The sequence below is a fragment of the Oreochromis aureus genome, linkage group 18 (genome assembly GCF_013358895.1).
Source record: "Oreochromis aureus strain Israel breed Guangdong linkage group 18, ZZ_aureus, whole genome shotgun sequence".
In the NCBI taxonomy this organism is placed as follows: domain Eukaryota; kingdom Metazoa; phylum Chordata; class Actinopteri; order Cichliformes; family Cichlidae; genus Oreochromis; species Oreochromis aureus.
Window position 1 is genome coordinate 2,577,078 of NC_052959.1, and position 13,451 is coordinate 2,590,528.

The window sequence follows — 13,451 nt, forward strand, 5'->3', positions numbered from 1 at the left end:
GCAATAAATGGTTTAAGGGTGAAACAAAGTTTGATCCCAGTTTAAAAGGAAATGAATCATTTGAAGAGCCAAAGAACGTGAACAGCTACAGTTTATTTTTCCAAAAAGGTAGGTACAGAGCACAAACAGCACGGGCAGGTGCACTAATTACCGAGTTTGTGAACCTGCTGACAGCATGTTTATGAAGAAAGGAACTTTCTCATATGGGCTAAGAAAAACTAAACCTTCATTTTACTCCTAATTCCTCACTGTAATCTTTTTTCTTCTTGTTTTTGTAATAGGAAATTAAAGAATCAAAGTGACATGAATATAATGCATACAGTTAGGTTGCAACAGTTAATTTCAGCCACGATTTAATGTCAGAAACAGAATTACATGACAATGTAACAAACTTCCAGATGAGTTAAACCAGAGCTAACAAAAAACATATAAAGGTGAACTTCTATGGCAACATGGCAATATTTCACACTGCACATAATCACAAATGGTAAAGTAAATGGACTGGTTCTTATAAAGAGCTTTTACTCTACCTGAGCACTGAAAACACTTTAGACAACATGCCTCATTGACCCATTCATACAAGCACGTTTTTAGGCTTAAGTGCTTTCAAGCTAACATTCACACTTCAAGGGATGCATCAGAGGAGTCGGGGACTGAACCACTGAATAGTAAATGATCTGCTTTACCTCCTGAGCTACAGCCACCCCATATGTTCAGGAGTAACTTACAGCAAACACAAGGCAAAATATTTTCCAGTGATGCTCACTGGAAATTTATTTTTCTGAAACAGCTTTAATGTTAGTTTGTCATGAGAAATTCATTATTATCAGGAAAACAAGTAAAGTAAAGTTCAGCTTTAGCAGAGAAAATCCTGAAATTATTAGTCAAAGCAGAAGCATGCTAAACTAAAACACAAACCTGGATTTTTAACTGTTACATTTCGCTTTCCACATGCTCATCTCAGTATTAGCAACCTGGTGTTTTCTTCAGATTAAAAATTTTATCTTAAAAATAACTATTTATTTAGCATACCTGCAGCTCTTTCAAGAATTTCTCCTCTTCTTCTTCCTCCTCCTCTTGTCTTTGTGCTGACACTGCAGCAGGGGCAGAGGTGGATATAGCCAGAGGTGCAGCAGTAAACATCTGGGGTTTGTGTTTGACCTCTGGTGGCTGTCGTGGAGGTTTGAGCTGAGGAACTAGAGATAGCTCTTTTTCTTTATCAGCCTCATCCTGTGCAGACTGCTTGTGAAAACAGAACAGAATGAATTAAGGTGTCTTCTGTCACTGAGAAAGCACATTGTCTAAAACCCCTGGAGTCACTTCATCTTTTTAAAACAAGAATGCGCTGTTGGCTGTTGTGAAAGGCTGTGTAATATTAATTAAACTACAATTTGATGTCATAGGTTTAACATTTTGTCACCCTGAGGTGCTGAGGTCACCCAAAGGGCTAACACAGACACTAGTAAACTAGTACTAAAAAAAAAACATATACAACTGTCGCTCTAACTTCAGGGTCTGTTGTACTAAAATTAAAAATCTAATCTGTGGTTTGATTTATTTACTCAGTTACTCTTTTGAATATAGTGCAGTGTTTCAATGTTAAGAGTGAAAAACTGCACAGAAAGTGCTTATTTGTTGCTTAGATTGTCTATTCGGGAGACTGACACCCTCTCTAATTTTAAGACTAGGCTTAAGGCTTTCCTTTTTTTTTTTTACAAAGCTTATAGTTCAGGCTGGATCAGGTGACCCTGAATCCTCCCTTAGTTATGCTGCAATAGATTTAGGCTGCTGTGGGCTTTCCATGATGCACTGAGCATTTCTCCTCCTCTCACCCCTTTTCACTCACTATGTGTTTATACATCACAGTGCATTTAATTATGAGTTATTATTAATCTCTGGCTCTCTTCCAGGGCACGTCTTATGACTTGTCTCCCTTCTCTCACCCCAACCAGTTGCCTCTTACTAAACCTGGTTTCTTCCTGTTAAACTGGAGTCTTTCCAGTTTAACAGGAACTGAATTGAATTGAAATTCAGTTGCCTCAAAAAATTTCCCATTTTTTATGGGAAATTTTGACTATTTTTTCAGAATTGCAGGTCAGACACTGATGTTGGATGAGAAGTCTCCACTCTAATTCATCCCAAAGGTGTTCTATCGGGTTGAGGTCAGGATTCTGTGAGGCCACACATCAAACTTCCGCAGCCATGTCTTATTGGATGTTGCTTTGTGCACTGGTGTGCAGTCATGTTTGAACGGGAAGATGTTCCTACAAGTTTGGAGGATGAAAATGTCTTGGTATGCTGAAGCATTAAGACTTCCTTTCACAGGAACTAAGGGATTGAGACCAGCACCTGAAAAACAATCCTTCACCAAACTTTACACTGTTCTCCTGGAAACCACCAAACCCAGGCTCCTCCATCGGATTGCCAGATGGAGAAGCGTGATTTGTCACTCCAGAGAACACGTCTGCTCAAGAGTACAGCGGTGGCATGCTTTACCCCACTGCATCCAACACTTTACATTGTACTTGTGATATAAAGCTTCTGAAATGTTTGTAGAAGCAGTCTGCTTGCCTAGGTGATTGATTCTATATACCTGTGATTGGAACACCTGAATTTAATAATGTGGATGAGTGAATCCCTTCAACAAAATAGTGTATCTGGAGGCTAATTTTAAGTTATTTTCATTCTTTTCTCCTAGCTTGTTCTTTATTGTGACTCTTCTTTATATAATGTAAAACATTTCAAAAACAAAATAGTATTTTAAGAAAGTATTTTTATGGGAAAATGTATAATGTACTTCCACTTAGCACTAGTTAGCATGTAAAGTTATTCATGTCAGGATGGTGACGGGCCAGACTGGAAGTGTCCATGGTACAACCTGTCTTAGCTGAAGACACAACAAACCTGGGCTCCAACAGGTTCTTTCCTAGTTACAAAGACCACCTCTCCTGACCTTCCTGTTGTAAGAACTGAAGTGACAGCATGAATTCTGAGAAGACAATAAAACAAACACAAATATTAGGTGAATTATGATTTTAGCCAGTAGAAGTCCTTCCTGATGCTCAGTGATCAACTGACCTCCGTGGAGGAGGAGGAGGAAGAGGGGGGCTCTTGCCTGCCCTGTCTGGACTGTGCTTCATCTCCTTATCTAAGCTGGAGCGGCGTGGTTTTTCCACCTGTGGCCGGCTGCTGCACTCGGCACCAGGAGAAGCTGATGAGGTAGCTGAAAGACCAGCCGATGACTGAAGGTCCACAGCGGCTGCAGGAAGCTGTGACACTGATGCTGGAGCTAAACACATTACAGTGCTGTCATTTAATAAATTGTCTTTCATATAAATGAAAAAAAATTATGTAAATTAATGTCTGCCTATTTTGAAATATTTAATCAGCCTGGTTTCATTGTGATGCCATTTAAGATGATCTTGAAACTGCTTTGAGAAGCTACTCTGCTCAAATAACTTAAAGGAACAATTAATGAAATTAACAACATGAGTACTAGAGGGACAACTGTGAGACAACTCCCAAAACAGGAAAGGTTTTATAGGTGGAAGCCACTGACATTTTTCCTCTCCTCATCTTTTCTGACTGTTGTTTCAGTAATTTTGCATTTGGCTAGAGTCAGTGTCCCTACTGGTGCCATAAGGTGATACTTGCACCCTACAGAAGTCACACAGGTAGTCCAACTCCTCCAGGAGTTTCAGCAGAGGGTCCAGCATGGAGGGGATTCCATGAGACAGGCAGTTACCCTATGAGAGAAGGAGGGGGCCGTCGAAAATCCTTAACCCATCAGCAAGGTCTGTTATCTGCTCTCTTGTGCAAGGAGGAATAACGTGAGTGCTGACAAAGTTACAGAATGACCTCCATCAGGCTGGTGTGAATGTCTCTGCTCAAATAATCAGAAACAGACCTCATGAAGGTGGCCTGAGGACCCGACAGCATGCTCAGGCTAGTGTGCCCTGTGCTTATTGCCCAGTGCTGTGGAGCCTGACTGACATTTTCAAATAATAATAACTGGCAGCTGCACCACTGTTGTCAGGTGCTTTTCACAGATGACGTTCATCCTGAGCACATGTGACAGATGCAAAAGGGTCACAGGGTGAAGCAAAATAGAATGTTATGCTGCCTGTAACATCAATCAACAGGACCAGTTTGTTGGTGGATCAGTGGCGGTCTGGGGAGGCATATCGCACAGACCTCTACTGGCTAGGCAAGGCAGCCTTACTTTCATCAAGCATCAGGATGAAAACCTTGGACCCATTGTCAGACCATGTGCTGGTGCTGGGGTTTCTGGGTTCCTCGTGGTGCCCAACAATGCCCAGCTTCATGTGAGAGTATGCTGGCAGTTCCTGAGTTTGAAGGAATTGATTGACCTGCCTCCGTGCCTGCCTGTCTTAAATTCTGTAGAACATCTGTCTGAGCACCAACGTTGTCAGGCATGCATACAAGCATGTGGGGACCATAAAAACTATTGAGTACCATTTTGAGTTGCTGTAATGACATTTTAGCACTAGTGTGCCAAATCATTTTTTCACTATGATTTTCGAGGTGTCTTTGAATTCAGCCCTCTTTATATTGATTATTTTAATTTCCATCAAACACTGCAGCTCCTTTTGTTTCTAACACATTAAATATCCATATCAGTACTGATATTCATCATGTTTGTTTTCCTCACTTAGATCTTTAATTTTTTTGAGCAGTGTAAATGACCTTGATAAGAATGAAAAGAGCTGTATTAACTTACTACAAGGTGGTGATATCTAAGGTGATATCTTTCTTCAAACTGGAGTCATACCTGTGTTTGGGGGTTTTAAATTAGTGGAGTCCCCTTGATCACTTTGTTTGGAAGGTGTGTCTTGCTGGGAGGCAAATACAAGTGCCTGATCCTCCCCTGAGATTTCAGCACAAACACAAAGTATCTGTATTAGCTGGTCACAATATGCTCAACTAAAAAAGTAATTTAGACTTAACATAAAAATCACACTACCACTTTATAGTTCACCATTATAAACTGGTTATTGAAGCCATAATGTTTCATATTGTTTTGGGCAGCCAGACCACGAGCCAGACAAGAGTCCCATGGTCAAATACAAAAAATATTTGAAGTGAAAAGTTAAGAATTGGCAGGGCCTTCATGCCCTGGCGGATGGGGCTATGACTCCCTACACCCTCTAGCAGACCGTTACATGGGGAAACCTTTTGGAAACCTTTTGAATACAAGCGCGCTGATCCACACAGGTGTGCACACGGGTGTTCACTGTCCATAGACATAAACTACACCTTTCTTGGCTGCTACTTCAAAGCACATTGTGCGCTGTCGGTCCTGCGTGCTGCACCACAACATTCAATATTTAGTATTTACTGCTATTTACACTTAGCCAGATTAATGCGATGGTGTTGTGTTTATTATGTTGCTCTCTTTTTTTGCTTGTTTTCTCTTCTTTTTCTCTCAACAGGTGATCCAGGAGGTTTTTTTTCCTTTCTCTCTTTCTCTTTTTAAGTGCCCTTTCTCACTGTCCCTCTTCCCCTATGTTTTTCTTTTCCTTCATCTTTCTTTCTCCCTTTCCTATCCCCTAGTCATGTCTGTCCCGTCTGTAACAACTGAAAACAAAATAAAATAAATAACAACAACAAAGGTCGATCAAATGGACCAATACGGCAAGGCTGTGATGATCCACTTGGTAAAGTAAATCCATTGGGTATCCTCATTGGCCTTCAGACAACAATTCTGACGGCTAAACAACCAAATGGGACAGGCAAAAAAAAGAAAAGAAAAAAAAAGAAAAGAAAAGTTAAGAATTGTTGAATTTAAACACAATAACAAAGGGTTTCATGCATGCCTTAACACATATTTATGACACTATACAGTGCTGATTGGCAAAAACCCCCAAAATTTCTTCAAATTTCAAGGGTTATAACAATAGGTCAGTGGAGGAGCTGGCTCTAGCCCCTCCCTCACAGACACACACTATCTTGGTTGGCTGCTGCCTCTAAACATATTGTGCATTGTCAGTCTTGTGTGCCGGTCAGTAACATTCAATATTTATTATTTACTGTTACTGATGCTTACGGTGGTTGTTGCTGTGGTTTCCCTACTGTGTTGTTCTCTTTTTGCTTGTTTTTTGTTTTTCAGCAGGCGATCAAACAGATTTTTTGTGTCTTTTCTCTCTAGCTCTCTTCTCCTGTTTTTTTTCTTTCCCTCTCTTTCTGTTGAGTCTCTTTCTAACTTCTCTTTTCTTTGTCTTTCTCTTTCCCGTCCCCCAGTAATGTCCATTCTGATTGTAATAACTTAAAAGTAAAAAAATAAATACATCAATAATAAAGATCAAATAAACTATGATAATCAAGTGGACCGGTACAGCAAAAGCCGTGTTGATGCACTTGGGAAAATAAATCTGTTGGGCATTTTTTGGGCCTACAGACAATAATTCTGATTGTTAGAGTGCTGGACAGGACAGGCGCAAACAAAAACAAAAAACAAACTGCATGAGAAGCATTGAGGGTTAGAGGGACTCTACCTTGCAGTGTCAGGTTCAGAGGTGTGTTCTGTTCTGATTTTGATGCAAGTCGAGCTGTATGTTGTGAGGCAGAATTGTTCACTCTGAATTCTGACACATCCAAACTAGGGATAGACTCCATTACGCTGGCCTGGACCTCTTGTAGGACCTGGTTAAAGTCGATACTGGTGCTGGGAGGTTGAGTGTGGCTAGAACTGAAGTTGGCTGGCTTTTTCACTCGGCTGGGGCTGGACTGACTCATACAGCTGGCTTTTCCACTGAGGCTGTGCCCTTGAGTTTGTTTCTCTGTTGTCTGTGGAGAATAGTGAAAGTTTGTTTCAAACTAGGCACAAAACTGAATGAGGCTTTTTTTTAAAATACCACAAGAATGCAGTTTAGACAGACAATCGTGGTCTGAACCAGACTGACAACAATTACTCTAAAACAGACTGGAAACGATTTCTAAATACGACCTAAAAGTGGAGATGTAAAGTATACGACTGAAACCCTTACACACAGGAAAATCTACTTCAAGCATTGAATGGAGCATGTGGTGAGATAGGACTGGAATCTTGCCAGGGCTGAATTCGGCATGCTAAAGGATTCTTTCCTTGTTGCTTTGCAAGGGAGACCATGGCATGTGATGTGGATGAAGTCCTGTGGCCTGACCCAGCACAGAGGCATTATGCTGAGGCGGAATAAATTATCTGAATATGCTGTAAAACTATGTAATTTTTTAATATATATATCTTTTTTACTGCAGTTCTTTTTTAGTTAAAATGTGAGTACATGAATAAATGAATGAATAGATAAATATTATTTTCCAGCTATCTCACAGTGTTTTGTATTTATTTTTGTAGTGTGTAATCATTGCTAAGTTGTGTTTGCACATTGGCTGGTTTTGTGTGGTTTTTTGACAGTAGTGCTTAATTTTGAGTAAAGTTCAAATAGTTTTGGGTCAAATGTTTGGTTTTGCAAGACAAGTCGAAGGTTTTGTGTGTGTAGCTTGAATTTTGGAGTTTGTGTTTAGTGTTTTGAGACAAAGAGATGAGATTTTAGGAAATGTGTTTTAGCAATTCAGAAAAACTGTAAAGACAGTGTTCTCTTATGTAGCATAGTGGATGGCGTTTGGGTGTTCTCTTTATCCAAATCTTTAATTTGTTGGTCCAAGTCAAGGAGCTTAGCCCGGTTTCTCTTCCTTCTGGCTGATTCAAAAGAGATAATAGCACCACTTAAATATGCTCCCAAAGTATAGCAGGCTTAGTTTCTGAGTTTCCATTTACATCAATACAGAGAGATCTGTTTCTCCAAATATTCATGAAAATCCTTCTCGCTTAACAGTAGAGGGTTAAGCCTCCATATTTGCTGCGGTCCAGTTGCATTTTGGATGTTTTAGGTTAATGTGACAGGGGAGTGATTCGAGATGACAATATTGTGACATTTTGTGTCAATGATTTATGGCATTAATTTGGCATCCAAAAGAAAGTAGTCAATTGTACTATATGAATTATGCCTAGTTGAAAAGAAAGAGTAATCCCTGCCAGTGGGGTTTGCAATTCTCCAAACATCAGACACATTCGAATTATCAATAAAGGTGTTAAGAAATGCACTGGAGTTGTTCCTGACCTGCTTAGTTAAAGAAGATCTGTCAAGATAGGGGTCCAACACACAGTTAAAATCCCCACCAATGACAAGGTTTGTTTGGGACATGTCTGCGATACCTGCCATCACTTTTTTTTATGAAAGATGGACTATCCACATTCGGAGCGTATATACTCAGTAGAGTGAGAGGTATAGAAAACAGCTCCCCAACTACAATCAAATACCGTCCGTTTTTGTCTGGTACCAGTCCGTACCTGACGCTGGGCATCCCACGTAGTATTCCTCTCACTTCTGCAAATCCAGCTCTGCGTTTGGCAACAGAGGGAGGGAAATCTGGGGAAATGTTTATTTTAAACCCCTTATACGTCAGGTTCCTGTTCTCTGCAGCTTTGCGCAGAATTTCCTTGCGATTTTCCTTGCGATTGCGTAGTGCAATCTCAAGATGATGGGCTGAGAAGAATCACTTTGTTTGGGACGTTGGCGATTCACTCTATGAGCTCGATCCATAAGTGGTTTCTCCTTGAGAGATAGCGCCTCCACTAAAAGTTGTGAAACAAACTCAGTCATCTTGGGTCACTCTGTGCCTTCTGATATTCCCGCGATTCTTACATTATTCCTCCTGGAGCATGCCTCCAGATCTTCACATTTCTGATCTAACTTCTTTAACTCCATAGACAAACGCTCCACAGTGGCCTAGAGAGTGGCGATGGTGTCAGAGTGGTTTGAGGCACAGGCCTGCAGTTCAGTCAGTGTTATCATGCCTGGCCACGTCGCTTTTTATATCCGAAATTGAGGCCTTGATGCTGTGGTTCAAGGGTGATATCTCACCTCTTATGGTTGTAGAAATCTCTAATATATGAGTGTCCAGTGTAGCGCACAATTCAGACTTGATGGAATTTATCTCTGAACGCAAGCTAGTTATAGCGGTTAGTAGCGCTTTATTCGATGGCTTGCATTCATCCTTTTCCAGTGCAGGCCCCCACCAGGTGAGTCCAAAGAGGCTGCCAGGCCTACATCGCTCGCATCTTTCTTCTTAAGTTTGGGCTTCACCATTGTCGAGAGGCTCCAAGAATTATATCCACAGTAATCAGCAGGTTATGAATTTGACGAAAAAATGTGTTTGATGTGCTTTTGAGCGTATTAAAAGATTTTTTTAAAGTAATTTTGACGAGCTACCCCGAGGGACGTCTTCACTCGCACATGCCTCACTAGCGCCCCCCAGATATATGCAATTTTTCACTTTACTAGAGTTTGTTTTATTACCATTTTATCCATCTTGACCCGGCAAAGTTCATTTGAAGAAGGCAAATCCAACATATCCCTTATACTTAAAAAGGGTAAGCTACCTGAAGATTGCGCCTCTTACAGGCCAGTCTCCTTACTGAACGTGATTCTGAAACTCTTCTCCAAGATATTAGCAAAATGTCTAGAACTCTCGCTCTCTTTGTTAATTAACAAGGACCAGACGGGTTTCATTAGACAGCGCAACTCATATAATAACATGGGTAGGTTTTTGAATATGATCTAGTTCTTCCATCAAAAGTTTCTGCCTGGTGTTGTGATCTCCCTTGATGCCAAGAAGACATTTGACCGTGTCGAATGGTCTTACCTGTTTTGTAACTGCTTTATAACAATCCCTGCTCTGCAGTTCTCACAAATGGGGTGCGGTCCTCCAACTTCCAGATACTGAAGGGAACCAGACAAGGCTGTCCCATCTCCCCCTTATATTTTGCCTTAGCTATAGAGCCACTGGCAAAGGCAGTACGAGCTCAGGCAGACATACATGGTCCATACACAGGACAAAGCATAAGATGACTTTGTATGCTGGTGATGTATTCGTTGTGTTGACTCAGCCGGAAACATCAATCCCTTCCCTGGTTGAAACTATTAACACGTTTAGTGATATCTCAGGCTATAAAATTAATTTCAACAAATCAGAAGCGATGCCACTGGGCAGTCTAAAACAAAAACCACGGGCCCCTTCTCCATTTTACGTATCTGGGAATAAGGGTCATGCTTGCCTTCGACCAGATGTATAAAAGTAATTGTGCCCTTTTGCAATCCAAATTAAAATTCTACACCGAGCTCACATATCACCTTCTCAACGCTATAAATACAATTCAGACGTTTCTCCACTTTGCCCAAAGTGTTAAATAGAGGTGGGCAACCACATGCACTGTCTTTAGTCCTGCAGGAAAATATAACAATTTTGGTTTGTTATTAAGTGTGAACATCTACTATACTGACACTGAATTCATTGTGTATGCTGCTCGCAGCGGCGAATGACAAAATCAGGGGGAAGTTTGCAAAGCAGCTCTACAGGCTGTTAACGTTCTGAGCAAGGAAATGTGTCCTAGGAACTGGATCATGGACACGGCCCCATCTAAGACTCAGTGGACAGTAGTGGAATATGTGTCATTAGACTACCTAACATGTAATTTACATAGTAGGGACAATATGTTTCATAAAATATGGGACTGTCACGGCGAGTGAGATGAGCCGTGTGGGAATTAAAGGAGGATCCAAACGCAGGCACTTGTAAAGGTGTGAGGGTGGTTTATTAAACACAACAAAGAGATGGACAAAATGGTAAACGGAGAACTAAACTATACTGGGATAACTAAACTACTGACCCTGAACAAGAACACAAACCTGAACACGAATAACAGCGAGCAGAAAACAGATGACGGTTGGCAGCAGGGAAACACACGGATGTGACATGGTGGATACACAGCTGGGAGTAATTAACGAGACGAGACAAGGGAGGTAAACTGAACACACTTACATGAGACGAAGACCTTCACAATAAAACAGGAAACAAGAACACTACACAAGGACGCGGACTCGACACTGAGGGACGGACAGAAAATAATACATGAAACTCAAACAATAGACAACATCATATCCACAACAAGAAAACAATCCCAGATGCAAAATTAACCAAAGCATAATAAACTCAAAATACTGGGTCCAACGGACCCAGAACCGTGACAGGGACCCTTTTATGGTATATGCCGGCATGGATATTTTTGCTATCTTTTCACGGGCCCTGGTATAATGTAAGCATGCCACTGGCACTCTAGGCTTCAAGCTTTCCTTTTTGCTAAAGCATATAGTCGGGGCTGGATCAGGTGACCCTGAATCCTCCCTTAGTCATGCTGCAATAGGTGTAGGCTGCTGGGGGAATCCCATGATGCACTGGGTGTCACTATGTGTTAATAGGCCTCTCTGCATTGAATCATACTTGTTATTAATCTCTGGCTCTCTTCCACAACATGTCTTTTATCTTGTATTCCTTCTTTCATGTCAACAGATCACAGCAGATGGCCCCGCCCCTCCCTGAGCCTGGTTCTGCTGGAGGTTTCTTCCTGTTAAAAGGGAGTTTTTCCTTCCCACTGTCACCAACGTGCTTGCTCATAGGGGGTCATATGATTGTTGGGTTTTTCTCTGTACACTCAAAAAACAGATTCAGGTCCTTCTTTCAAAGAACACATACAAATTTTGTTAGTTGTTCATAAATGTAATTAAAAAATACCAAATTAATTTGGTATTAACATTTTTGTGTTTCATTAAGAACACAAAAATGTTCTTAATGAAAATGTTTTATATATACATTATATTTGTATTCAAGTATTGTTGGTTTTTTTTTAAATGTTCAGTGACTGGCATACTATGGTGGGAATTGTAATGTTTAGTAGGTTATCATTGCGAATTTGCTGAAAAGCTACCTGCAAGTGTCACTGTAAATATACACAATGATTCTTAAGTGAAATCTGATTTTACAAATTGCAGTTTGAAAAAGCAAGAACATACATTTTCTTTTATACTGAGGGGAAAGATTTGTTTTCAGTCTTGCCTAGTAATACAAAGGTGTGTCCTATTCAGATTTGATATTCATTTCAAATGTAAGACAGCGCTTTTTTGTTAGCACTTTGATTTTGTTAAGGTTAATTTGACCATGTGACATGTATGTTTATTCACAAAATATTCTGTTTCTGCTGTTAATTCATGTGAATAAAATTGAGTTGAAAAAACAAATTCACTTTGTCATTGTTTCAATAATTAAATTTGTTTTCTGGTAATCAAAATTATGAGTTAGTTGAACTTAAAAAAAAAAGACAATCTAGCTCAAATGAATGACATTGTATTGAGTTGAACCAACCAAAACCTTTCACATCTTATTAATGTAATTTTTTTCCTTTTAAACATATTTAAAAAATTGTGTTCGACGGACTCAATTTAATTAAATTGTCATGATGTATGTAGATTTGGTTGAACCAAAACATATGTATTATGTGGAAAACCTGCCATCAATCAAATTGAGTTCATCCAATGACTAATTTTTATGAGTGTATGTATTATTGTAGGGTCTACCTTACACTATAAAGCGCCTTGAGGCGACTGTTGTGATTTGGCGCTGTATAAATAAAATTGAATTGAATTGAGTATTGCTAACTTTATCTCATAATTAAAGAGTCTCTCCTCTTTTGTCTGTTTAATTGTATTCTTGAGCTGGGTTGTCTGTTTTCTTCTGTTTTCTTCTGTTCTGTTGTCTGTTCGGTTTTGTTTTGTTTTTTTTAATGGTGATGTTACTGTAAAAGATTAAGTTTAAAACTCAATAAACACATGGAAGAAAAAAAAGAAGGCAAATCCAATCAAATTCAATCCAACATTATTTACAAAGCACTTTGAAATAGCCAGCATAGGACCAAAGTGCTATACAGTAACTAGTAAGGAATAATAGATAAAACACTCGCGGACAGCTTGGGTTGTGTCATTCAGCCAGTTTTAGGCTGCCTGGTTTTTAATGAAGCCACAGTGTCCAAAGCAGTCTGGCAGGCAGAATAAAACCATGAGCTCAGTTCCTCAGTCTGGCTGCATAAAAACTCTGGGATTTTACAGTTCGGGTTAAAAACTGCTGAAAGCTGCTCAACAGTGGAGGAGTTAAAAATGCAACAGCGCCAAGAAGCAGCGCTGCTACAGGCAAGAGGAACTTCAAAAATAACAATACTAAGGTCAGAAAACACAGCATCACAAATCTCTACGTTAAAAAACAGAAAAAACAAGAGATAAAACAAGATCAAGTGTGTGTCCACGTTCATGTGTGGGACGGGTCACACATTGCACAAGATTTAAAAAATCGATAAGGTTTAAAAAGCCCTTTGCCATGGGCATATCAGGGCAACACACGTGAATATTAAAATGCCCGACAAGAAGAACACGATCATATTTTGGCATGCCAAGAAGTCATTCACAAAGTCTTTATTGTATTTTGGAGGACAATTGTAAGAGCCAATCCATAGAAAAATATTTTTGGTACTGTTTGAGTTATTATGTTACATGTTTGGTTTATAT

General features: G+C 39.9%; 1 protein-coding gene across 6 annotated transcripts in view; it reads right to left on the reverse strand.

Moving 5' to 3' along the window:
* si:ch211-207d6.2 (sickle tail protein) overlaps positions 1-13,451 on the reverse strand; it is an 81,014-nt gene that overhangs the window by 9,286 nt on the left and 58,277 nt on the right. For 4 of the 6 annotated variants that reach the window (XR_005609061.1, XM_039602250.1, XM_031742309.2 and 1 more), the window contains exons 16-20: positions 6,516-6,807; positions 4,793-4,888; positions 3,079-3,289; positions 2,905-2,989; positions 1,033-1,242 (exon numbers count right to left, since the gene is read on the reverse strand). Coding sequence is in view for 5 of the 6 variants with exons in the window: in XM_039602250.1 (XP_039458184.1) it covers positions 1,033-1,242; positions 2,905-2,989; positions 3,079-3,289; positions 4,793-4,888; positions 6,516-6,807 (894 nt within the window). In the remaining variant the exon portion in view is untranslated. The remainder of the gene's footprint in view (positions 1-1,032; positions 1,243-2,904; positions 2,990-3,078; positions 3,290-4,792; positions 4,889-6,515; positions 6,808-13,451) is intronic. The other 2 variants (XM_039602249.1, XM_039602251.1) reach the window with 2 other exon arrangements.